The sequence below is a fragment of the Carex rostrata genome, chromosome 1 (assembly GCF_964058835.1).
Source record: "Carex rostrata chromosome 1, lpCarRost1.2, whole genome shotgun sequence".
Classification (NCBI taxonomy): Eukaryota; Viridiplantae; Streptophyta; class Magnoliopsida; order Poales; family Cyperaceae; genus Carex; species Carex rostrata.
The window spans coordinates 10,241,449-10,266,853 of NC_135918.1; the positions used below are offsets into that span (position 1 = coordinate 10,241,449).

Consider the following 25,405-nt stretch of genomic DNA (forward strand, 5'->3'; position numbering starts at 1 on the left):
ATTATCACAAATTTATGGTGGCTTTCGACCGTAGTCCAAAATAGGAAAACACACAAAACGATAAACCATTCAAAATGACAGGTCAACAGTATTACACAAATCCAGTTATAATTTAATTGGGCTATGCATATGATTCACATATCTCAAATAATGTAACAAACAATTATTCAACATGACAATCGAATAACAATTTAATTCTTAAAAATGTAATATCAAACAAGTCCAATAACTCCGCACCTGATATCGTAGATAAAACAATGAACTCGTAAGCAATGCTACTCCAAAAAATTCCATCAGTCTGTCTCACCCATCTCTTTCATAATTACGACAACAAGTAACGCAATAGCTTCTATTTACTTTCAATTAAACATATTACCCATCTTCCTTTAAATATATTTCTCTCTTTTTCCATTTTTTTTTTTGTTTATCTCTCTGTTTCTCTTCCTTTCTCTGTATTCGTATTCTTTATTTTCTATTTCTTTTTTTTAATTGAATTGAAGAGATATAGCATTTAAGGGTAGGGAGTCGGTTAGAGGATATGCAAATTAATCCGAGATTTTTAAAAATATCCAAAAAAAATTATTTTATTAAAAATAACTAGGTTCCAGTCAGAATTTTAAAAATACCCAGACCGCGGAAAAAATCCGCGCCCCGAAATTTTTATTTTTTTTAGAGTTTGGAGAAAGAAAATATCCATGATTTAGTTGTTTTTTTATAAACTCATTTTTTTATAATATATGTATAATATATGTATATGTGTGTGTCTGTGTATATATATATATAGAGAGAGAGATGGACTTGGGTGAGACGCGTAGTATACGCGTTTGGTACTCCATGGTACATTTTAGCCATTTTGAAAATCCAAACAATCGATCTGAACTGCTCAACACGATCTCCATATTGAAATGTGCTTGGAGACCAAATTTTATATTTTTTGAAAATTATTTACTATTTATTAAGCCACTTTGAAAATCGCTGATCCGGTGGTCCAGAAATTTTTACTGTTTTTACTGTTTATCCGGATTTTCAGATTTTCAAAGTGGCTTAATAAATAGTAAAAAAATTCCAAAAAATGTAAAATTTGGTCTCCAAGCACATTTCAATATGGAGATCACATCTAACGGTTTGGATCAGTTGTTTGGACTTTCAAAATGAAAATATGGCGTGAAGTACAAACGTGTGGTGCTCCGCGTCTCACCCAAGTCCATCTCTCTCTCTCTCTCTCTCTATATATATATATATATATGTATGAATGTATGTATGTATGTATGTATGTATGTATGTATGTATATGTATCTATAATATAATATATGTATATGTATATATTATATTATATTTAGAGTCCGGCTAATGCCATAACATTATAATTTCAACCTAAGCTATAACAAGTCAGTTTTTGAGATTTCAAAATCCAAATAGCTGATCCAAACCGCTCAACACAATCTTCATATTAATAATATGTGCTTGGAGACCAAATTTTACATTTTTTTAGATTTTTTTATTATTTATTAAGCCACTTTGAAAATCACTGATCCAACAGCAATATTAAAACCAAAAGGCACCGTTGGACTAACAATTTTCAAAGTGGCTTAATAAGTAGTAAAACAATCTCAAAAAATGTAAAATTTGGTCTCCAAGCACATATTAATATGGAGATTGTGTTGAGCGGTTTGGATCAGCTATTTGGATTTTGAAATCTCAAAAACTGACTCGTTATAACTTAGGTTGAAATTATAACGTTATGACATTAGCCGGATTCTTATATTTATATATAATATAATTACATATAATTATATATAATTAAGGTTTTTGTATAATTATATAATATAATATAATTATACAAAAACCTAAATTACTCTACATGCAAACTAAAAAATTTCACAATTAATAATTAAACTACAAAAACCTAAATTATACTAAACAAAATACCGATCGTTGTACGCCTACCGTCGTATGAAAACTTAAATTGCATTTTTGAGGCACTAAACGACGTTTTTTTTTTTTAATTTTGATGCTTCTGATGCGACGATGCCCAGTGTACCACCCAGGCAAAATCGGATCCGTCTCGTCCTCCCCTTTCCGAAAAGTCATCATACGCGCAAATCCGACTTTCATAGCCAAAGTTATGGCTGTTTAAAGTTTTTTCTAACGATAGAACTTCGAAAATTCATAACTAATTGTAAAAAAATTCAAATAAATTAAAATTTGTGTCAATTCTGTGTATTTTTTTAATGCTCTAATTGCTGGTGTAATCACTTTTTCAATTTGGTTCCTGTATCAGTCCAAACTTTCTAATTTATCAGTAGAGGTCAAATTTGATATACATATACATATATTATAAAAGGAATGAGTTTACATATAAAAAAACAACCAATGGATATTTTCTTTCTCCAAACTCTAAAAAAAAAAAATTCGAGGCGCGGATTTTTTCCGCGGTCTGGGTGTTTTTAAAATTCTAGCTAGAACCTTGTTATTTTTAATAAAATATTTTTTTTTTTGTTATTTTAAAAATCTCAGCAAATTAATGGAGAAGAGCCGCGTGGCACAAATGCCACGGTGTTCCTTTTTATTTTCATTGTTTTGCTTACATCTTTTATAAATAAGGCCTCAAATTTTCCTAATGGATAACTAATCCAAAAATTGTTTGAAAACGAGTTTATGAAACATATTTTTTTATGATTACTTTATTCTTTAAAACAATTCTTATTTTACCAAACAAATACAACAATACATACATTCATTTTGTGTTTTCATTTTGATATTAATATCATATATATATATATATATATATATATATATATATATATATATATAGGGTCTGTCTAAATTGCTGCTGGCAGCATTTCGGCAGAGGTGCTGCCGGGGCTATATTTAGCCGTGTGATGTCCAAACAACAAATCCAAACCGTTAGATGTTTAATCTATATTATAATCTACTTGGAGACCAAATTTTACATTTTTTGGAATTTTTTTACTATATATTAAGCTGGTTTGAAAACCGCTGATTTCAGTAAATTTCTGCAGCATTGAAATCAGCGGTTTTCAAACCAGCTTAATATATAGTAAAAAAATTCCAAAAAATGTAAAATTTGGTCTCCAAGTAGATTATAATATAGATTAAACATCTAACGGTTTAGATTTATCGTTTGAACATCAAAAAATAGAAAAAACAGTGGCAGCACCACCGGTAGAAATGCTGCCGGCAGCAAATTAGCCACAGCCTATATATATATATATATATTTGCGATAATGTTACAAATTAAATCATTTAGATTCTCAATTATGGAGTCAATATCTGCTGTTAATTTTTGACACAGATCGGATGACCTTGCTTTTATTATTATTATTTTTAATTTTCTAATTTAAATAAAATGATTAAATTAAATTAACTTGACGTTATTATAGATGAATATTTAAATGGTAGAAAACAAATATATACCTTTCAATCAAGTGTAGATGATGTGATATTTACCTTACCTTGTCAAATAATATTCAGTAGTTCCAAAAAATTCACATCATCCCTCTACCGGGTCGTACACGGCCACTTAATTAAATCAAATCGTGATAATGTAAATATCAACATCTACTTCTTCTTTTTTTAGAATTTATATAACTTGAGTTAATTCAAATTTTGAGTTTGAATTCACACCGTGGTTTAGCACGAATATTAAAGAGACCCATGCACTCTATCTCGAACTTAATTAGTTCGGATTCTGATTGGATGGTTGGATCGAAACTCAAATATGAGATCTAACTAAGGCTGCAGTTCATCACAACAATATATATATATATAGAGAGAGAGAGAGAGAGAGGCTAATGTGCTTTCGGTAGCATATGGGTCGAAATACACACGGTCCAAATTTAAAATTTCAAAATTTAAAAAGTCGATCTGAACCGTTCATCTTGTTCTCCATATTAATATGTGCTTGGAGACCAAATTTTATATTTTTCTGAATTTTTTTACTATTTATTAAGCCACTTTAAAAATCGCTAATCCTACGGTTTTACTGTTTTGTTAAGCCACCGTTGGATCGGCAATTTTCAAAGTGGCTTAATAAATAGTAAAAAATTCAGAAAAATGTAAAATTTGGTCTCCAATCACATATTAATATGGAGAACAAGATGAACGGTTTGAATTGGTCATTTGAATTTTGAATTTTAAATTTATGGTCCAATGCACAAACCCCTCCATGCATTGCAATGCACCATAGCCCATTTCTATATATATATTTATGAGTAGAACTAGGGTGCTCTTAAGCTCACCAAAGTTTTGGTGAGCTTAACTCTAAAACTCATCAAATCAATTTTAAATGACGAATCCGAACAGTTGAAACCCGCCTACCTTATGTGTGATGCATCTACATGTGAAATTTTTAAACATTCGAATTAATTGAGTAAGATTAGAACTAAGAGAATTAAGTATTTTATCAGAAAAGGATTCTTTTTTAGTTTCAAAATTAAGGAGGTAATTGAGTATGACATATATACATGTGGAAGTAGAGACTTGTACTCAAAAAATAAAGTGATGACTATATATATATATATATTCGTCGTCAATTCAATTTATAAACATGCGTTTGTTCAATGTACTACGTACGGATCGACTTGATATTTTATAAACATATATATATTTGTTGAATACGCATGTTTTGAAAAGAAAATGATGCAATTAATTCTCATATATATGTTGAATTAATTAATTAAGTTGCGACAACAATTAAGTAACAATTAAAAAATGGGCAAGCTGGCTGCTTAATTAATTAATTTCTCATTGTCATAACTCATACGTACCTTGACATTGATGGCAATCTCTTAATTTCCCTTCCCTCACCTGCTACTGCTACGTACACCACCTACCTCCAATTAATAAATCCTTATTAATTAATTCCTAGACTGCCGACGAGCTGGAGGAATATATCAGCCGTCAAACCACTCGCTGCCAAGTGGATCTGGCAAGACTGCCGATCGACGAGCTCGATCGAGCTCTCGGTCGCACCCGATTATTTCTATGAGGATACTTCTCTTTTGATTTTTATATATTATATATATTATTTCTATATATATTGATCTGATGATCATAATATATAATAACTTTCTTTCTACAATATATAGTATGTATATATAACTTTTCAGTTAGGAATTAATATATATATGGACGGTGTCAAAGGCGGAGCTAGCTAGCTAGTAAGAAAAAATGCACGCAGAGCCACATCATCGATCATATCTCACCCGAAACCCATTCTAGTCTCAACTCTCAAGTTATAATGTATAATTAGTTGGGAAATCTTCCATTTGACAATTAAGTCTGTGAGGGTGACGATGGTGGTGCCGTTGACAGGGAAGCACGGTGTCTCTCCCGCAGCAAAGTGCAGTTTGGCTGTCAGACTGGTGCAACTTCTCAACCAATGTGGAGGCTTTGATTAATGATGAATTTTTGTAATTAATGATCAATACAAGTGAAATATTCAGTTTCTTCATTGTTGTCTATTTTTATTTTTTAACCATTCAATCTCTCTTTTTTTGCTGATGTGCATGGCATGTTAGCTAGCTTATTCTAGCTCTTTACAATAAAAGATCATTAATTAATCAATTAATAATTGTGTCAGTTAGTCAGCAAGCCCTTAGGTTGGCTTTGAAATTAAGTACTGGTTCTTAATTAATTAATTAATTAGCTAGGTAGGCTAGAATTAATATATGTAAATAAGTAAATAACCATGAATTTTGATTGAGTCCGCTCCGCTCTTTTAGCAGAAATTTTCTAATGGGCGTAGCAAATTAAATATATATATATGATGCAGAAGCAATGGAGAACCAATATTGACATAGTGGCGTTGAAACTTAATTAATTAAAACCTGATTTATTCTTAGCAGAAACTTTAATTATAATAGATGTGGCGAAAAGAAAACTGATTTCATAGCAGCCAGCTCTAATTGTTATATATATACATGTGTTTTGACTCTTAAATGAGAACTAATATAATGGCAGCTTGACATCAATGTTACTGAAAGATTGAACCCCGGCGAAGAATAAATATTGACATAGTGGCAATGTCACAAGTTTCTGAGTGTTGATGCATGTACAAGCAATTGAACATAGGAACAGAATAGGTTGTACAATTGATTTCATAGCAGCCAGACAGATGGTGATATGTGGTTGACTTTAAATTACCTGATAATTTTCTTTGATCTGAAATTCTTCTTCATACAAGGATAATTTCAAGGCCATCGATATATAAACTAAACGGGAAAGATCAACATATATATATCGTTCTGTTTTTTTCCTAGTACAAAATGCAACTCAACTTGTACCAGGTCAAGATATATATATGACAATGCTAGCTTAATTATGTATGGGTCAAAGAGGATCACAGAAGCAAGCAAGGCTTAATATATAGTACTGCAATGCTTAACTATGGGAATTGTCGGGTCCAATAACTATCACCCAGCCCGTTTGGCCCAAGACGCGCCAGATTTTGCAATTAATGATTAATATTTTTTGGAAACAAATTTGAATTTTAGGTTGCCTTTATAAATAAATACACTAATTAACAAGAGGACAAAACTGCTTCTCTCTACAAGCACTAATTACTTTATGACGCTAGCTGTAAGAATGAATGAATCAAGTCAACAAGTAAAGCGGAGGAATTAATTAAGCACTTCTAGAGAATTAATTCACCTATAAATAATAATATCATAATTAATTATCCACCAACCATGCATGATGCATGCAACATATATATATATATGATATATGAAGAGAATAAGAGAATGAGCATTTCACATATAATGGAAAGCATCCGCATTCCGCACTGAGAGATAGATCGAGTAGTGGACTAGCTAATTAAGACGTACTAGTGGTAGGTGGTAGGCCCAATCTTAGCAAATTCGAGGTTCTTCTTTCCTTGAAGCCTGTTAGTCACATAGTGGCGACTGTACTCTCCATGATTGTATGTTTTGTACTTGCTGCCTTCATCCTCTGTCACTAGCTCTGACAGTGGACCTAACACCACATCGTAGCTCGGTGCATAGAATGTCACCATTGACAACCTCTCCTTGTCTTCGTTTGTCACTGCTCTGTGCTCCACACTCTTGTATTTCCCATTTGTCATCACCTCAAGAGTGTCTCCTATGTTAATCACCAAGGCATCAGGGACCGGTTTCACTGGGACCCACATGTCATTCTTCAGCACTTGGAGTCCGACACATGCCATGTCCTGTTGCAGTACAGTTATAGCGCTGCCATCAGAGTGAGAACTCAGCCCAAGCACCGAGTCGGACCGTGCACATGGCGGGTAGTAGTTCATTCTCACAGCTTGTACCGCTTCGCCGAACATCTTGTTGAATGTGTTCGATGAAATGCCGAGAGTGCGGGCTATGTGTGTTAGTAGCTTCTGGCAAAGGATTCTTACTTTGGATGAGTACAGCTCCAAAGTTTCACTGCGGTTCATATAAATATATGTTACCAGCTCAATCAACCGCTTTATTTTTATAAAAGTTACCTATATATATATAGTAGCAGATAGCAGCACCTTTAATTATTGATATTATAAATGGACACCAAACCAACAAACCAAAGGTAGATATAGATACCTAAATTTCTCTGGTTTTGTGGGCCACAGCTTAGGGTTGCGTGTGAAGGCGGGCTCCACACCGAGTGCCAGCATGTTGCACCAGTCGAGCTTCTGCTCTTCTGAGAAAACAAATGCGTGACCGTAACCTTGGATGGTACCAGGTGCCATTGGATATTTCTCTTTCTCTTCTAGAGGTAGCATGAAGAACTCCCTCGTTACCGCCTCCATTGCATCAAGCAAACCTTCCTCAATCCCGTGGTTCACCACCTAATTAATCATTAATAAAGCATAAGTTTTTTTCCAAAATATATGTGTGTGTGTGTGTGTGTGTGTTTCAATTAATAGACAAATTAAATAATGAATACTTGCCTGAAAGAAGCCCCAATCCTGACAAGCAACAGTTAGTCTGACCAACTCGTCATGATGATCTCCGTCTAACTTTTCCATGTCGACGATGGGCACCTCTAAAGACGTGCAAACCCTAGATCGAACGGGTTGTTCGTCATCCTCTCGCACGTACCTCTTTGGTACCACGCTTGGCTGAACCCGTCTCAGTTCTTGAATATCGTCTACATGTCCAATCTTCACCTCACCAGGTACCACCATAATGGAATGATATGAATATATAATTAATTGGTTTAATTTGGCTTGAATTAATTAATTAATTATATATGTTGTTTGAGAATTGAGGAGGAGATCTAGATAATTGGTTGAAATATGTTGTTTAAGACACAGGAGAATTTATAGCATCAAATGGAGTAACATGAGCCGTTAATTTTATTGCTCCCTAGTCCCTACTCCCTACACACACAAAAAGAAATAATAAATAGAAAGTAAAAACAAGAAAAAGGAAGCTTGTATGTAACGGGTATAGTGTAAATGATATATGGGCCGTTTCTTGAGAGAGTGGTGGGCCCAAAAAAATAGTTTCTTTTGGTAGTGCCTCAGACGCAACCTCCTCTATTACTATTAGTGTTCTTTGCTTCGTAGCCCAAAAAGGCGTCCCAAACTTATTGTTAAACGGCTTATAGTAACGGCCTTTTTCCCCTTTTTTGAGTTAATTTTTTCTAATAATACAACAAATTAAGACTTAATAGTCAGAATGAATATCCATTGACTCGTAGAAAGAGTTAATCAGATATGTTTTGAGTTTTGACGATCCATCACTGGCATTTTTAAAATCAAAATAAGAAATAAATAATTTTTTTGATAGAGTAAAAAATGCAAGTCATGGTGCAGGTGCACAAAGCACCATCGATTTTTATTTTTTATATATAAATGAATATCATCATGACCAGTAATATCCACGCTCCCAAAGTGGTGTCTTATTGGTAGTGGTGGCACTTAAAATAAAATATCCTCCTCTAACCACCACACTAATTCACTTTATTTCTTTGACCCTGCCTCATATTTCTCATCACATATTTTCTTACATAAATTTCAACTCATTTTTTTAAATAAAAACAAAAAAATTTAAGTTATTTAATGATTGTTATTCAAAAAAAATTCTCAAAATAGATACAACTTTTAAAAAATTAAATGTACTAGAAGGATGACAATATTTTCTGTATTACCTAGAAGTGACTTTTGAATCGGGATCAATAACTCAGATCCAAGCATTTTTATTTTTTTACAATAACAGATAAAAAAAATATTAATTTTTCTTACAGCCGTGAAAAATCCGGCCTGAAAAATGTTGATCCGGATTATTTGTTACAGTCTTTTTAATAAATTAAATTATATTATATTCCATCTATTTTCAAAGATATATTTAACATTTATAATATATCAATACAAAAATTAAAAAAATTCAGTTTTGCAAAAAAAAAACAAAAAAATCGAAGCCATGAATTTTTTACACGGTTTGAATATTTTTAAAATTATATCTAAAACCTAGTTATTATTATTAAAATATTGTGCTAATTGGGTATTTTTGTTTTTTTAAATGTCGGTATGATGTTTGGTGGTAGACTAAACAGTAAAATAAGAACTTTAGATCTCAATTATTCTGTCAAACATACGTGATTAAGTTGGACTAAGATTGAATAAGCTAACCTTTATGCTAGACTAAATTAGCCCAAACTAATCTACCTCTACAGGTAATTTAATTTTATTTGATTGTGAGGCATAAGTTTTCGTTTATTCTTTTCAATCACTTTTAAGAAATATAAAATAAGCAATTAATTGTGTTTTCATTTAATCAAACTTATAACTTTAGTCAATTATAGAATCAACAAAAAAAAAATTCTAAATTAACAAAATATTCAATCTTGAAAATAATTAAATAAAATATTTTATGAAAAATGTAGTAATGTATAACAAATAAATTAACTTTTTGAGTTAGCGTTAATAGTCCATTTTACATAAACGCTACTTTTTTTATGCTAGCGCGAAAATTCAAATTATTTGGTAGCAAAGCTTAGATGGAAACACAACAATTGGATGAAAAATGCTGCAACTTATTTGGTAGCAAAGCTTAGATAAAATCACACTTTCGAAATAAAAAGAGAGAATGTTGTTTTCCATCACATAGATATACTGCATAATTGCATATTATATAAAAGACATGTCTCATCTCATCACATTTTTAGAGTGGTATTAATAATTGTTATGTTTTGAAATTGAAGATTTTAATAGCAGACACATGTGTAGATTATATCCTCAAGAAACTAATAATATAAGGTCTGTTATGTTATGTTCTGTTTGATTTATTTTGTTTTTTGTATATTAGAAAAATTAATATTTTTCAAGCTAAGGTTGGTTTTTCTTTTTGTATATTTTTTTTAATTGGAATTATATTTTTAAGATAATATTAGTTCTTTTATATTGAACCAATTAAAAATAGAAAAAAAAAATAAAACAGAAGTTGGAAAAAACAAAACAAACGCTAGAGGAAGGGGTCGAACCTTCGACCTTATGGTTAACAGCCATACGCTCTAACCAACTGAGCTACCCCAGCTTTGCGACAAACAAAACTTAATATTATACAAATCCTTTTGCATAATGTGCTGGAAAATTAAGAGAGCATATTTGAAATAAGATCATTAATTTTGTTGTTGTTTTTATTCTTACAGAAATTAACGTTGACTGAAGCAATTACTTGATTACGTACACGCAGGCAGGATCCATGTTCCAACTTTCAAAATTATTAACAAAATTTTTCTCTCCCATTTACTTTTGAAGTATTACATTAAAATAATTAACAACAGAAATAAAAATGAGTTGGAGTTGGAGGAGATCTCCTCCCACCTCCGTCTCCTCGTGTGCAATTGGTATAGACAGTTATGTTGGTACGTATCAATTAGCTAGGTCAAAACTAATGCTATATATGTACATACTTTAATACTTTATTGACGCCGTCGTATATCAATAGTTCAAATTTTAATTAATAACTAAATTTCCAATTTTCTAATATTTCTTCATTATTGGAGTTTTTTATGGATATAGCGTATTATAGAACCGCAGAATTAAAGTGCTTGGATGCCATGTTACTACTTATTATTAAAAATAATACTAGGTGTCCTTAATTAACCTCGCTAAATTTTTGGTGAATATAACTTTAAAATCTATTCAAATAATTTTAAATGCTGAATTCAAACAAATTTATTTCACAAATAATCTGTCTATATGTTAAATTTATAAATTTTTGAATTAATTTTGTATAAATTTAATTTGTGTCTATATGTAAAAAAAGATTTATAAGTTAATTTTAATACATTCATTTTTAATCAGTATTTTACCACTTGATTTTATAGTAAATTTATTTTAAAATTATAAATTTAATATGTAAAAACGCATCATTTGTGAATTGTGATGTAAATCCGCTTTAATGAGTTTAATTCATCATTTGAAGTCAATCTGATAGGTTTTGGTATTAAGCTCACTTACGAACTTGGGTGAGTTTAAGATACAGCTTTTCTATATTTTGACTGTAACTACTATATATATATATATATATATATATATATATATATTTTTTTTTTTTTTTTTGGCGCGGATGATCAAATCACTAAACTATGAGTTAAAAGATGAGTATAAATCTAATGTAATTGTAGCGTTTGGGTTTGGAAAAGAAATGCAAAAAAATATATATTGAAAGGAAAACAGAGACCTGAGTTTGAATTGTTACAAAATATATTACGAAATTATTCTATAGAAGTTACACAATATTTCAAAAATTACAGTAAACTATATAATATTACAAAATATTTTTAAAAACAAGTATATAAAACTTACAAAAGATTCGACCTCGGTAATTATATTTTACAAATTGATCTCTCAAATATTACAACAAAAATTCACTTCCCGTAGCAATACATGCATCGAATTTCAAAGCAAACTATTTAACTATTGTTGTTAATTATTGATTTAAGTTGGGTAATATCGAGCAGCCCTCACTGTGACAGGGAAGGGAAAATTGGAGCTCACAAGAACTTTTGTTAATCATTTTTAAAAAGGAGTATTTATTTGATAATTTTGAAAAAATTATATTATATTAAATTTTCCTTCCAGCAATCTCGTTAAATCAAGCAATATGTTTTTAATAACACAGTTGAATCAAAATTAAACAATAATGAGAAAATAGCTATTGTGAGGTGAAGGTTGTCACCACTCACCATAGCGTACACATTGCTCTCCTGCAAATTTCATACATTAAGAATGGTTTAAGAATGGTTGAATGTATAGTACAGTCTGATTCGAACCGCTCAGCATTGTCTATGTCTATTATGTATATCTATGAAAATATAGTTGGAAATTGTATGCTCAACCATCATAATATAACAACTTGTGTGCTGCCTACAGGATATTAACCTTGTTAAATGTTAATGGCCTCGTGGAGATACTATCTGATTTAAAAATAAACAAAGCAAAAAAACAAAAAAATATATAGAAGAGAGGTGAACAAGTTCCCATTCATTCAGAACAACATCTTTTAGCCACAAAAAAACAAATAGTCTGAGCCTCACACAACCAAACAGAGAACAAAATTCTTCATAAGCATCTAAAATTAAGTAACCATAAAAAAATTGAATCTAAGACCTAGGCTTCTCTTTCTTCTCCTTGAACAGAGCCAAGAGAGAGACCCCAGAAACCTTCACCACCTTGAATCTCACACCGGGAATATCACCGACCGCATGTCCCTTCCTACCAAATCCAGCAATCAACACCTCATCCTGATATCAACAACAATACCAACAAAAAAACATTCAACATATACAAACATAAAACACAACTTGTAAACTTCTAAAAAGAAACACAATGAGAGAAAAGCTCCCTACATTTTCCTCGATGTAGTTCAAGCAACCGTCGTTTGGCACAAAGGCAGCAATCTTCTTCCCGTTCTTAACCAATTGCACACGAGCACACTTACGGATAGCAGAGTTCGGCTGCTTGGCCTCAATACCACTGCATGCATTATTAATCCACACTTGTATAAGGGTTCATATCATAACAAGGCAATTACATTACAGAACTAAAACATTAGGTATTAACCCCCTCCCCCCTCTAAGAAAATTAAAAAACTAACAAACAGTACTAATGAAAACTATACCAGTAACAGAGGTTCCAACAACACACCGTACCAGTATGAATAGCTGGTACACCAAGTCAAACCATCATCATACAGGTAATTAAAACTACAAGTTATACATCACCGGTCATGTCAGTGCACAATTTTCATCTTTCCATTGGGCCATTATATATAATATAGGTAAAGCACGTACATCTTTTCAAGGACGATGCCTTTGGCATGGGAAGAACCGGCGAAGGGCTTCTTCCACTCGTTTCCAAGATGGCTCTTCTTGTAGGCCTTGTCAGCCCACCTCTCCTCTCTTCTGTGCTTCTTCAGCTTACGCCCCGCTCCCATTCCACGTGTTTTCCTATTTAATTATCAACACACCGACAATTATAGTTCAATAAACCATCAGAGATTGATCAATCAGCATCATCATCATCAAGGTTAATTTCAAAATCAGAAACACTTGCCATTTAGTTCTCATCATCATTTATTTCTAAGAGGGCCCACAACTAATTGTTCTATTTTGGTTTAAGAGAACCTCCACATAAACAAATCGATGCCTGAGCTGCATGCTCAGTATTATCAATAGTCCTATCTGGTATCCTAATACAGATTTGAATTTGATTATTAGTACGAGGATATGGTTCAGTTATAAAATATATATAACTGTTGATTATAGAGTTGCTTAAATAAAATCGTAAAAAATGAATGTATGCCTCTTAGATAAAATCCTTGAAACGGAAATCCAAAGATTAGTAAACCAAGTAGCAACATGGTTATGTCGCTTATGAAATATGTTGTGCGCTAACGAATCCAATGTCATGGCTAGCACAGGACCGTCCATAAGCTTCATCTCTCAAACAAACAAAAAAACTATCTCAACATTAACTAAAGAATGTTAACTAACGTACCCCATTTTGGATTGGTGAAAGGATCAAAGTGCTCTGTCTGGATCGAAGATGAGAGACGAATCGCGCCGGCTGAGAGAGAGAGAGATGAAGAGAGAGAACGGCAGAGCCAAGGAAATTGATATCTTTATACGATGGCGGCGAGAGCTAGGGTTTGGGTTTTGTGTCTAAAGGGAGGCCTCTGATCGCACCGTTGGTGTTATTACGGACGGTGCTGATCGACTAAAGGTTAAAGGTCGAGATCTGAGATTCGTTAAATATTTCCCCAAGTGTTCGAACGAATAAGATAATTCTGTCTGGTGGGCCCTTGTAAGTAGTTTACAGATCAGTTGCCCATCGAGTGCATTGCTGCTCCGACGCAAGTGACGCACGAAATATTACAGAGATTTGTAATGTATAATCAATCACAGGTTTGGTCGTCTCAATTTGAGATATGGGCTGATTTCTGGCCCAAAATTCTAAATTAAGCGAGCCTTTTCCTGTAAGCTATTTTCGATAGCACTTTCACTTGGTATATATCTTACAAATTACAATGCGACTCTGACCGTAAATGGTAACTTTTCTGTGACCAAAACGAAAATTATAATTTATGTTCGAAAACATTAACCCCGGTGGATACAAATTTTTTTTTTAATAAACATAATTAAAAAAAGGAGGGATCCGATTACATCTTTTTTAGTGACACCGAATTACACTATCTATTTTCAAAGTTTTCAAAGTCCAAACAGTCGATCCAAACCGTTCAACTTGTTGAATATGTTAAAATGTGCTTGTAGATCAAATTTTACATTTTTTGAAATTTTTTTACTATTTATTAAGTATTTAACAAAATCACTATATTCAGACCGTTGAATTTTTGTACCCATCTTAATAAATAGTAAACAAATTCAGAAAAATATAAAATTTGATCTGCAAGCACATTTTAACATATCCAACAAGTTGAACGGTTTGGATCGACTGTTTGGACTTTGTAAACATAGGGTGTAACCAGTGTCACAAAAAAAAAGTGTAATCCGATCCCTCCTCATTAAAAAAATATATATATATTGAAGAGTCCAACTAGTATAATTTTAGTGTCATTTCAGTCTATATAACACTAACTCTAAAACCCATTAAATCGACTTCAAACGAAAAATTCAAACCGACCTACTTCATTAGTTGTGCATTTACATGCAAAATGTATAATATTTTCAGTTTATTTAGTATCAAGTTAACTAGTCAAGTGTGAGAGTTTGTAAGCTAATTTTAATGCATTCATTTTTCAATATTTTTTACCGCTAGATTTGATACTTAAATAACTCGAAATTATATAAAATTGGCATGTAAACACATCACTCATATAGTAAATTAGTTTGAACGGTTTTGATTTATCGTTTGAAATCTATCCGATAAATTTTGAAGTTGGTGTCATATGACACCAATATCATACTGGCTATACTCTATATTGAAGCAACATGATTGTTTAGTTTTTTACATAATTCATAAGTACCGAATAATCTATTCCGTACATAAAAAAACATACTCAATAATCTATTCGGTACATCCCTATATCATAATTTTTCTACAGTATCATGTAAAGGTTTGATGGGTCAAAATCAGAGCTAATAATATTTATAACCCTAATTGTCTACTCTACTTATTAATTTGCAAACGCACCAATCAATTTGTATAGTATAGATCGGGGTGTCGATCTACAAGCATGGTGTATTAAGAGATCTAATCGCAAATCAAGTCTAGGTTATCAATTTTTTCAGGTTGGTTGGTTGGTTGGTTATTGGTTGTTTGTTTAGTTGTAATGTTCAATTACAATAGTGCAATAGTAATTTATTAGTGTTTAGAAGATAGGGCTTCTAGGGATTTAGACATTCTATCGTTCAAACTCGTTTAATCTAGATTCTTGTTAACTTAGCAATCGCACACAGTTCTGTCATCATCTGCATGCTACTGCAAAGACCTGTCAAGTAAAGTTACTCAATCGCATGCAGTTTTATCACCATCTGTATGCTACTACGTAAATCGTACACGGCTGGTTTCCACTCCAGACAGAATCGCACACGGTTTGGCCAGAACCGCACACGCCTTGTACTGGTATCAAATGTAATCTAAGAATTGCTAATCATGTTCTAGTGTTAGTCACTGTTATGTTGTAACACTCTAATTGAGTAGGACTAGTAAGGGAATGATACCTTAACCTAAACCTGAACAATCGCATAAAGATCAATGATAAGTCTCAATTATTAAGACTAGAAAAGTTCAAGTTCACAATTACATTCTTCCTATATGCCTTTCATAATAATAACAATTAAGATTACTCCACTATCAGTTTATAGAGTGTGACATTTGTCCACTAATCTATATCCTTATAGGTTTCTAATTAAAGTTCGGAACACAAGAGGTCAACAATTACGTCTATTCTACTTGGATCTAAGATAATTGTATATACCTACTGATCAACCTTATACACATACCATGAAGTGTACATCTTCACGTGTTTCGAGGTTAGAACACACCGAGTCAAGTAGTGATACAAAGAGTAAATCTCAAAAAGAATTCAGATCATAAACTAATAACAAATATAAATAAACCTTATATTAAACTCATAAGAATTCAATATTACATGTCTTCACCCTAGAAAAAAGGGTTATTTTTTCCGCTCATGGTGAGTTCAATAACAAAAGAGGCAAAAGACATGAAGAAAGAAAACAATAGAGAGAGATGGAAAGAAAACACATATGATGTCTTTTCTCTCATGCACAACACCTTTAGATCTTGGCTCTTCATTCTCTTCTAATGGAGACTTCGTTATTTTATTATTCTATCCTTGCATAGCCTCCATAAGAGAAACCCTAGTTCTAACCTAATATTTCATGCTCTTTGGTATGTAATGATGAATGATAGTCCAGATGCATATATGGGTCTTGGTTTGCAAGTTAGAGCTGTAATCGCTGTTCTGACAGTTGTTGGTGTGGATGCCTAAGTCGCATGTTGTTCATGGGTAAATCGCACAGATGGCATAACTTCATGTGCGGCAGCACTCTGGGTTGCATGCGGATGAGGGCATCTGCACGCCTGAGACTAAGTATCTGAATTGCTTCGTTTTATGCCTATTTTAGCATGAATATAATTGAAAATATGCAGTTTTTCAAAATCAAGTAAAATAACAAAACAATAATCTGATTCTATAGAAAATGAGCATTTGTAATTTGATAAATGACAATATTTTGGGTCAAGTGATATGAAAAATCACTACTTATTTTATCCCTATCACATCCCCAAGCTTAAACCCTTGTTCGTGTCGAACAAATAATCTGAGAATTTTGATCGTCCCCGAATAAAATACGAAGATTTTACAAATGTGATAGATTTGATTGTCCCCAAGCAAGTCTAAACAATTTGTTCCCGTGTCATATACTCCTTGGTTCGAACTTTTAAATATTATCTTTATATCAAACTACAAGACTTGTTAAATTACTTCGGATTTGAATTTACCATGAAATTGTTTACTCAGACTCTAATTTTTAAATAACCATAATTTGTTGTATTTGTTTAGTTTAGCACGAATAAATTTATGCACGTGTAAATTATACGAAATTGGAGTTTATTTATCAGATCAGATACTGAAACCTAATTAGCTGATTTGAAATTTGTAAATGCATCCGATTATTCAAGCATAATGTTTGATCCAAATAAGCAGGTACACATGAATTTTGTGATATTAACATGTATAAATTATTCTTAAAAGACGTTTAGTTTGCGCTATAAATTATTAAATTATGTTGTAGAGTTGAATATTAAAATTACATAAAATATATTATAAAAAATATCAGTTATATGTTATCGTACATGAGGCTATTACAAATATCTCTATACCAAGATCGGCCTAAATCGTAATTGATATTTTTTTTGTTCACACAAAGTGTGTGAGTGTCTGTCTATGTCTACTGTCTACAGGTCAATGATTACATTCCGTAAAATGAAATTCACAAAAAATTGTTTTTTTTAAATTTATTTATTTATGTATGTAATTTAGACTAAAATATCGCCGAGATTGAAAAATTGATTTTTATTTTAAAAAAAAAAAATTATATAATTGTCTCACTGTAAAATTGATGCTTATTCAATATTCCTCCTTTCTTAACTATTCTTGTATTCGAATGATTTGCCGAAGGGTGCCAATTAAATATGAGTCCATCAATTAATCAAGTACAAGTAGAACTATCAACTATGCTATGCACGATGTGATGTATCTTTGAAATAGGGAATAGGAATAGGAGGAGCACAAAAGAAAGAAAGAAAGAAAGAAAGAAAGAAAGAAACCTTAGAAATAAGTAAATAAACAAGGCATTCATTCATTAATTCATTTCTTTCTTTGTCCTTCTTCCGAGTCCCTCGTCTCTCTCTTGCTGGCTGCTGCCATGGCCAAGTAATACACACACTATTACTGTTACTGTACAGTACTGCCTCCTGCTCCAACAAAGCCACCACCGAACCCAGGAGAATCCTCAACGTCGTCTCCCCAGGTGAAATGGTGCTCGATCTCAACGTCGCCTCTCCAGGAGAATCCTCCTCCTGCGGCGCCGGTGGGGTTGACTCGGGATCCGCAAGCTCCACCTCCTCCGTACTCATCGTTGCTGACGTGCCGGTCTCGCCTGAGATCGTTACCAGACAGCTCTTCCCCGTCGAGGGTCCCTCTTCCGCCACGTCAGCAACCTCCTCCACGCCTGCGCCTCCCCCTGTTCGCTGGCCCGATCTGACAGCCCCTCCTCCTCCTCCTCCTCCTCCGCAGCAGCAGCAGCAGCAGAGGCAGATTAAGAAGAGCCGGCGGGGCCCACGCTCCAGAAGCTCGCAATACCGAGGCGTCACTTTCTATCGGAGAACCGGTAGATGGGAATCTCATATATGGTTAGAATCTCATCGTAGCTTCAATTTCCAAATTTAACCTACTAATAATAAAAAGTGGGAACAAAAGTTATTTGCTATTTTGGGTATTTCAAATTTGTTTAGCAACTCTCTCTCAATTCAAATTTATATTGCCTACTCTTTCACTCTTTTCTCACGCTGCACTTATTTTAATTTCAATTATATCGTTTTCTTCTTAATTTTGAAATCTCTGTTTGTTCTTATACGGGAATTGAAAAAAAATAAAATATTCTAGATTTTTGTTATTGTGTTATTACGAGTTAAAGTGTACCCACCTGCTGCCTCTTATCACTCTTTTCTCTTTAATCTTTTATATTTGTTTCATTCATACATTGAAATCACCTACCTTTTAAGATTTTAATTAGTTTTTTCTTCTTCTTTTTTCAAATACTGGCTCAGGGATTGTGGAAAGCAGGTCTATTTGGGTAAGTTACCTCTTCTCTTGGTTTCATCTTTATATATATTTTTAAAGGTTCTTGAACTTATCCTATTTCAAATGTGCTTTTTTTTTTCTTTTTATCAATTTCAATATTTCAGGGGGATTTGATACTGCTCACGCCGCTGCCAGGTTAGATTATTTTTAAACCATATAAACTTTTCAATTCCATACACAATTTTCCTCTTATATTTCATCAATTATCTCCAGAGCCTCAAATTAATTTTGCTATTTCGCTTCGTAGGGCATATGATCGGGCAGCAATTAAATTTCGAGGGCTAGATGCTGACATCAATTTCAACCTCAGCGACTATGACGAGGATCTGAAGCAGGTCACGGTAGTTTTATTTTGTGTTTTTTTCCTCCCAAAGTTCAAGTATAATTTATGCATTTGCATATAACCCCCAACAATTGTCGGAATTTTCAGCACAGAAAGTTTTTTCATGTTATAACCTTGGAAAACATTCTAAATCAGTACGGTGTATCATTTCCTCAATTTGGCCTTCAGAAGTAGGGTTGCAAATGTGAGTTGGGTGTGATTTTGCAAAAAGTTGCTAGTAAAACAGGTATAATTTGCAGGAACAATTGATTTTTTTTAATGTTAATATTTATGCTTTCTTTTGTCCACTTCTTAATTAAACATCAGATGAGAAATCTGACAAAGGAGGAGTTTGTGCACATACTGCGGAGGCAAAGCACAGGGTTTGCAAGAGGCAGCTCAAAGTACCGAGGCGTCACACTTCACAAGTGCGGCAGATGGGAGGCCCGCATGGGCCAATTACTTGGCAAAAAGTACACTTTTTTTCACTTCTTTACTTTCATATTTTCAATCTTCAGTTCTATGTTGGGGGCTCGTATACAGCTGGCCACAAGAAACCTAGAAAAAGTTAATTTGCTTGAGCACATCAATTGATATACCATTGTACTCTATTGATTAGTTATTGCAGTTGTCTTGGTAAAAGGAATTTTAGGAAGGGATAAATTGGCAATGCTTAAATCAGTTGGAATTTTTCTTTTTTCCATTCTCAATAGCGTGAATAATATAATATACCTACTTTATATTTTTTATAATTAATGAATCATATATGCACTTGTTATCGCAATTGCCATTGTTATTGAACACTTAAACTAGATTCACCATTGATAATGCTGGGTAAGACACGCCATAATTGTTGCTATAGAGTAGTCATATAATGGTGTACTTGCTGACTTATGCTAGATAATTACAATTTAATTTCTCCTTATTGTATAAATAGAAAATAATTTTGGGTGAGTTTTGTCAACATCAAGAAGCATTATTATGATACAGTAGTATCCTGACAAGAGACCCATCTTTGTTTGTAGGTATATCTATCTTGGTTTGTTTGACAGCGAAATTGAAGCTGCAAGGTTCATATAATTTTCATAAATAAATATTAACCAAATTCCAGTTTCTGTTTATGTATTTATTCTTCATTATTCCTTTTACCCTTTAAACAGAGCATATGACAAGGCTGCTATCAGGTTTAATGGGAGGGAAGCTGTCACGAATTTCGAATCAAACTCCTATGAAGGAGACACTCTCCCTGAACAAGAACCCGAAGGTTCAATCTTGCATTTTTATTATGTTTTCCCTTGATAATTATAAATTTTCAAATAATATTTTTTTTTCCTGGTTTGTCTTTCAGTAGTTGTAGGTGACATGCTTGATCTGAATCTTAGAATCTCTCAACCTACTATGCCAAGTCCCAAAAGAGATCACAATTTCATGGGTTTGCAATTAGCTTGTAACTCTCTGGAAACTTCAAATATGAGACCTCAGGTAACAAAACAGTTAACTCTCTGAATTGTGTTCAATAATTTACAGTGTACATGTTATGCTTTAAAGACTCAAGTGGACTTGTGATGTGCCAGAAAGATTTAAAAAGGACACTAATTTGATTTCAATTTGTACACTTGTGCTTGTCTACTGAACTAAACACTCACCGGCCCACCTCTAATACTGTTGGTTGAGTGATTGAATAGAAATAGCTCATGAACATAAACATTCATTTATATATATACTAAATCCCTTCCTTTCGTCAGACATGAGACTGTGAGTAACATGTACATGTTGTAAGTAATTGACTGCACTGGTGATTAGAGATCCTTTTTTATTCCTTTCACGTTTTCTATTTGTAATTTTTTTTTCATAGGTCGCAAATGCATCATTCTGTCAGGTTTCTCATGCTCAAGACCTTGTAATGGCACATCAGAGCCCTCATTTCTGGAATATTCCAAATTCCGGCTTCTTTCCAAATCTCAAGGTATTGTCTTAATTTTATTTTCTTGGTTGGATTCATTTTATTTTATACAGTCTAATTTATCAACTTTTAGCTTCAGCTCAGCATCTTTTACATTTTCCAGAAGTTCATTTAAAATATACAGTGGTCTCACAGTGTCCTTTCTTGTATTGCATATGGTAAAATGTCCGGTGACATTTCAAAAGGCCCTATCTATTTGTCCTTCTTGTGCTATAGTTCATTCAAATGATTTCTACTATATTTTATTGTTTTGTGTCAGAAGGCTATTCAAATGATTTCAAGTATATTTTATTGAATTATATCAGAAAGCTAGTCTCTTTAAGATTATACTATTTTTTTTTTCTGGTTGTGATTGTATAAACCTATTTGTTTTCAGAAGTCTTGTCAATAGTTGACATGCAACTAAAAATGAGTATTTCTGTTTTTAAATGCTCTGCTCAGTTCATCCTTATATTATTTGGAACATCACTGGCCATTTTAGAAAAATAAAGAACGGAAAAGTGCAATTAAAGCCTCATTTGCTTACTCGTACCAATTCCAGTATTTATGATCATATTATTATATCATCATCATCATCATGGCCATTATTATTGTCATCCGTGCAGGAAAGAGGGACAGAGAAGAGAGGAGAGCTGGTTCCGCATGCAGCGGTCCCCGGCTGGGCATGGCAAATGCAACACTGCGTGCAGTTGCCCTTTCCCTCTTCTGCAGCATCATCAGGATTCTCTCCCGTCGCCGCGCCTTTTCTGCCACTCCGGCCGACGCCGCCGCCCGGGCCCCACCACTCCGTTCATTTCCCCTCACCTCCCACCAACAACTTCCTCCCCTAGTTTGAAAGAAACTCCAAACCACTTATCACAACACTTGTGTTGTTTGTCATGTCATGATTGGCATTGTCTATTGCAAATGCCTCCAGCAAGGCGTACTTGTTGTTTCATCTACTTGCTGTTGTTAAGGTTACTTCCTATTGTTAAGGTAAAGATAGCTTCGTTGTCCTTTTTTAATCTAATCAATTGAGGCTGAATTCTCTCTATTCCTTGCATAAATTGAATAAATGAAGATGCTGACATATTTAACTGACTGTGACTGGATATCTAGCATGAATATTAGTTGCATCTCTTATAACACGGTTCTAGGTTGAAACTTGAAGATATCAATACCATGTGTGTAATCTGTTGGTTGAGCTAGCTTTGTGTGACATCTGCATGATTTTGACACCAAAATCACCAGTGGATAAGCAGTGAAAGGGGAAGAGGAAGGAAAATGTAATTATTAATTAAGAAGACAAAAGTTTGATAAGCAGTGAAATGAAAGCTGGAAAGGTGTTTAGATAATATTATAGCAGCAAATGGTTACTGTGGAGATGGCAGTGCATGGTGGCGTCGTGGAAGATAGAGAGAAAAAGGCAAATTCCCTCTGTTCCCTCTCTATTCCTATCATCCTATGCTATGCAATGCAATGCAAGCAAGTGCTCCTTGTTCTCGTCTTTACTAAAAAGTTTTTTTTAAGAGTACCTTCTCTCTCAGGGCAAGGGCACTGCCTCTGCCTCTGAGTAAAGTTTTTAGAGTACCTTCTCTCTCAGGGCAAGGGCACTGCCTCTGGTCCTACCCCATTCACTGCCTTGTCTCTGTCATTCACCAGTCTCTCTCTCTCTAGTCTCTTCTGTGTCTGATTATCTGATGAATTAAATATAAGTGGGGCAGTGGGCACCGAGGTGAAATGGGACAAGTGGCCTATACTCTATACTCTATAGTGGGTGCTTTTTTTTCCTTGTTTCCTTTGATTGCTTTGCATTATTTAATACTTGGGACTTGCCTTGGGAATACTTTACTCTTTTCACCTGCCTTTGCCTAGTTGCCCTTTTTCTTTTGTTTACTTACATTTGAGTTGAGTTGAGTTGAGTTGAGACTTGAGGAATACTAAAGACTCAACAAAGTAACGAATGAATGATTCCGAATCCCACCAGACTCAAGACACAGAGACACGACACTCCCTCCACCAAGTGTGAAAGTGTACAAAGATGGGCTTTAAATGAATTTATTTATTTATTGTATTAACTTGGAACCGATACCATCATACCAGAACCAGGTTGACACTTGCAACTTGCAAGCCCAATGGGCGGGCGCCTATCACCTATCTTTCTCATATTATCTTATCTTGTTTCTCGTCTCTTTCACTTTCCTCTTTTCGTTCTAGGTCAATCGACAACTGACACGTGCCCCTTCCTATCTTCTCCATTACTTCTCAACTCCTCTTATTAGCCTATAAAACTTTTAAAAGTATGGATTTATTAAAAAGGGAGGATAATTCAAGAATTACATATCTTGATCATTTTCATAATATATTTTTAAATTAATTCAAATACCCGGTTAAAAGATATAAAAAATATATATTGTAGGTTTGTTGTTACATATATAGATAAGAGTACCAATCATGTTTGCTCAATTTAATTATCGTTTGATGGTATACCGAGAGCAGTTAAATTTGAATCATAAAAAAAAAAAAATCATTTAACTTGATGAACGGTGAAAGATGTTCCAAATTCATTTTTTTTAAAAGTTATAACATAAATTTGACTTCATTATTAACCTACTCGATGTTCCACTATAAACTTGACTTCATCATCGACCTAAAATACCCTAGAACATCAATCTTCACCCATTTTATCATCGACCTAATTTGCAACTATTGCAAGAACAAATGACACATCAAGGTTCACTGTTTCAAGTTCAAGAATAAACAAAAGGCAGACGACAACGATACTTCTTGAGGCAATGCTAATTTAGTTGAAATTCAAGATAATTATGTGCTTTAAGATTTATTTTGAGGTTTTATTTTAGGGTGAGATTTCAAGTCAATGAGAGGACTGTTTTGTATACCTCTCATCTCACCATCTATTTACATCAGGTTTGATTTAGCATGATGTCAAGGATAAACAATCATGTTGGGCATGCTATGTTAAGGAGAATTTTTATATTTTTTTAAGGTTAGTGGCATAATGCCTACTAACAATTTGATTGATAAAAAAACTATTTACAACGAGTCAAGCGAATTTAATTCCTCAATCTACTTTTTTATTCTCATGAAATCCTCAAAATTACTCTAATCGTCCTTAATCACCCTCAAAATTCTTAGATCTACTATTCTAATCCTACTTATATACACTCATAATCACCATAATACCTTAATCCTCATCTCGCTTCACGACCGGATCCGTTCTTTCGACCGCCGTCGCACTCCGACGACCGGATCTACTCACCGTCGTGCTCTAATCGAGATGAGGAATCTACACTTCGAGCTCCGAGCTCCGATGATACCACACTCTCGACTCCGATCAGCTCCGCTCAATTGTCTCCTCTCCACTCAAAGAAATAGAGTCGAGAGAGAGAGAAAAAGAAGGACATGATGCGTCAGAGATGAGATCTACAAATAGTGAAAAGGACGGACAAATGTGAAGTGTGGATTGGAGAGGCGGGGATGGGGGGTTGACAGCTTTAAGGTTGTTGCTCTAAGAAGAAAGTTTTTATTATTTAGTATGTAGGACATTAATGACTCGAAATAAGTACATTACTTTTAATATAATTATACTTTTTAACTCTAATTTCTACTTATTGTCGGATTACAAGCGCATAATCCTATCGTGTAGTATAGATTGTGTTGTTCGAGCAATAATATTTTTCGTCTATTTGACTAATTTGCAAAACATACAATTATTGAATTTTACGATTTATTCTATTTTAGAATTATGTAGGTTCAAGCCGAATTGGAATT

General features: G+C 33.5%; 3 protein-coding genes and 1 non-coding gene across 8 annotated transcripts; 1 reads left to right on the forward strand and 3 right to left on the reverse strand.

The window, feature by feature from the left end:
* Positions 1 to 6,671: 6,671 nt before the first annotated feature.
* Positions 6,672 to 8,418, reverse strand: LBO1 (2-oxoglutarate (2OG) and Fe(II)-dependent oxygenase superfamily protein). Its single transcript, XM_078315872.1, has 3 exons — positions 7,940 to 8,418; positions 7,590 to 7,837; positions 6,672 to 7,436 (listed from the first exon to the last, which is right to left on the reverse strand). The coding sequence occupies exons 1-3, from the start codon at positions 8,174 to 8,176 to the stop codon at positions 6,851 to 6,853; spliced, it is 1,071 nt and encodes a 356-aa protein (XP_078171998.1). The 5' UTR covers positions 8,177 to 8,418; the 3' UTR covers positions 6,672 to 6,850.
* A 2,037-nt stretch (positions 8,419 to 10,455) lies between these two features.
* On the reverse strand, positions 10,456 to 10,529 carry TRNAN-GUU (transfer RNA asparagine (anticodon GUU)). The gene has a single exon. It is a non-coding gene; the product is annotated as a tRNA-Asn (tRNA).
* A 1,931-nt stretch (positions 10,530 to 12,460) lies between these two features.
* On the reverse strand, positions 12,461 to 14,210 carry LOC144557943 (small ribosomal subunit protein uS12). Its single transcript, XM_078306617.1, has 4 exons — positions 14,000 to 14,210; positions 13,294 to 13,449; positions 12,850 to 12,976; positions 12,461 to 12,744 (listed from the first exon to the last, which is right to left on the reverse strand). The coding sequence occupies exons 1-4, from the start codon at positions 14,002 to 14,004 to the stop codon at positions 12,604 to 12,606; spliced, it is 429 nt and encodes a 142-aa protein (XP_078162743.1). The 5' UTR covers positions 14,005 to 14,210; the 3' UTR covers positions 12,461 to 12,603.
* Positions 14,211 to 18,368: 4,158 nt separating this feature from the next.
* LOC144557898 (APETALA2-like protein 3) lies at positions 18,369 to 22,667 on the forward strand. Of its 5 annotated transcripts, none has more exons than XM_078306568.1 (10): positions 18,369 to 18,898; positions 19,316 to 19,341; positions 19,454 to 19,484; positions 19,597 to 19,690; positions 19,999 to 20,144; positions 20,697 to 20,741; positions 20,832 to 20,935; positions 21,020 to 21,153; positions 21,551 to 21,637; positions 22,240 to 22,667. In XM_078306568.1, exons 1-10 carry the CDS (start codon positions 18,522 to 18,524, stop codon positions 22,462 to 22,464), a joined length of 1,269 nt encoding a protein of 422 aa, XP_078162694.1. In that variant the 5' UTR covers positions 18,369 to 18,521; the 3' UTR covers positions 22,465 to 22,667. The 5 variants fall into 5 exon arrangements, with proteins under 5 accessions (XP_078162694.1, XP_078162678.1, XP_078162703.1 ...); XM_078306552.1 differs by having other exon boundaries at positions 18,370 to 18,898; positions 21,023 to 21,153; positions 21,527 to 21,637; XM_078306577.1 differs by having other exon boundaries at positions 18,371 to 18,898; positions 19,597 to 19,684.
* Positions 22,668 to 25,405: the final 2,738 nt, after the last annotated feature.

What these genes read in the sequence shown, in the direction of transcription:
- LBO1 (XM_078315872.1), bottom strand. Translation starts at nt 8,176, where the DNA reads ATGGTGGTACCTGGTGAGGTGAAGATTGGACATGTAGACGATATTCAA. An exon ending in AGGATTGGGGCTTCTTTCAG is followed by an intron (nt 7,838 to 7,939) that starts GCAAGTATTCAT and finishes ATGATTAATTAG; the next exon opens with GTGGTGAACCACGGGATTGA. An exon ending in ACAAAACCAGAGAAATTTAG is followed by an intron (nt 7,437 to 7,589) that starts GTATCTATATCT and finishes TATGAACCGCAG; the next exon opens with TGAAACTTTGGAGCTGTACT.
- LOC144557943 (XM_078306617.1), bottom strand. An exon ending in GGCATCGTCCTTGAAAAGAT is followed by an intron (nt 12,977 to 13,293) that starts GTACGTGCTTTA and finishes TAATGCATGCAG; the next exon opens with TGGTATTGAGGCCAAGCAGC. An exon ending in TGAACTACATCGAGGAAAAT is followed by an intron (nt 12,745 to 12,849) that starts GTAGGGAGCTTT and finishes TGTTGATATCAG; the next exon opens with GATGAGGTGTTGATTGCTGG.
- LOC144557898 (XM_078306544.1), top strand. Translation starts at nt 18,522, where the DNA reads ATGGTGCTCGATCTCAACGTCGCCTCTCCAGGAGAATCCTCCTCCTGC. An exon ending in GGCCAATTACTTGGCAAAAA is followed by an intron (nt 20,145 to 20,696) that starts GTACACTTTTTT and finishes CTTTGTTTGTAG; the next exon opens with GTATATCTATCTTGGTTTGT. An exon ending in CTTCAAATATGAGACCTCAG is followed by an intron (nt 21,154 to 21,526) that starts GTAACAAAACAG and finishes TTTTTTTCATAG; the next exon opens with GTCGCAAATGCATCATTCTG.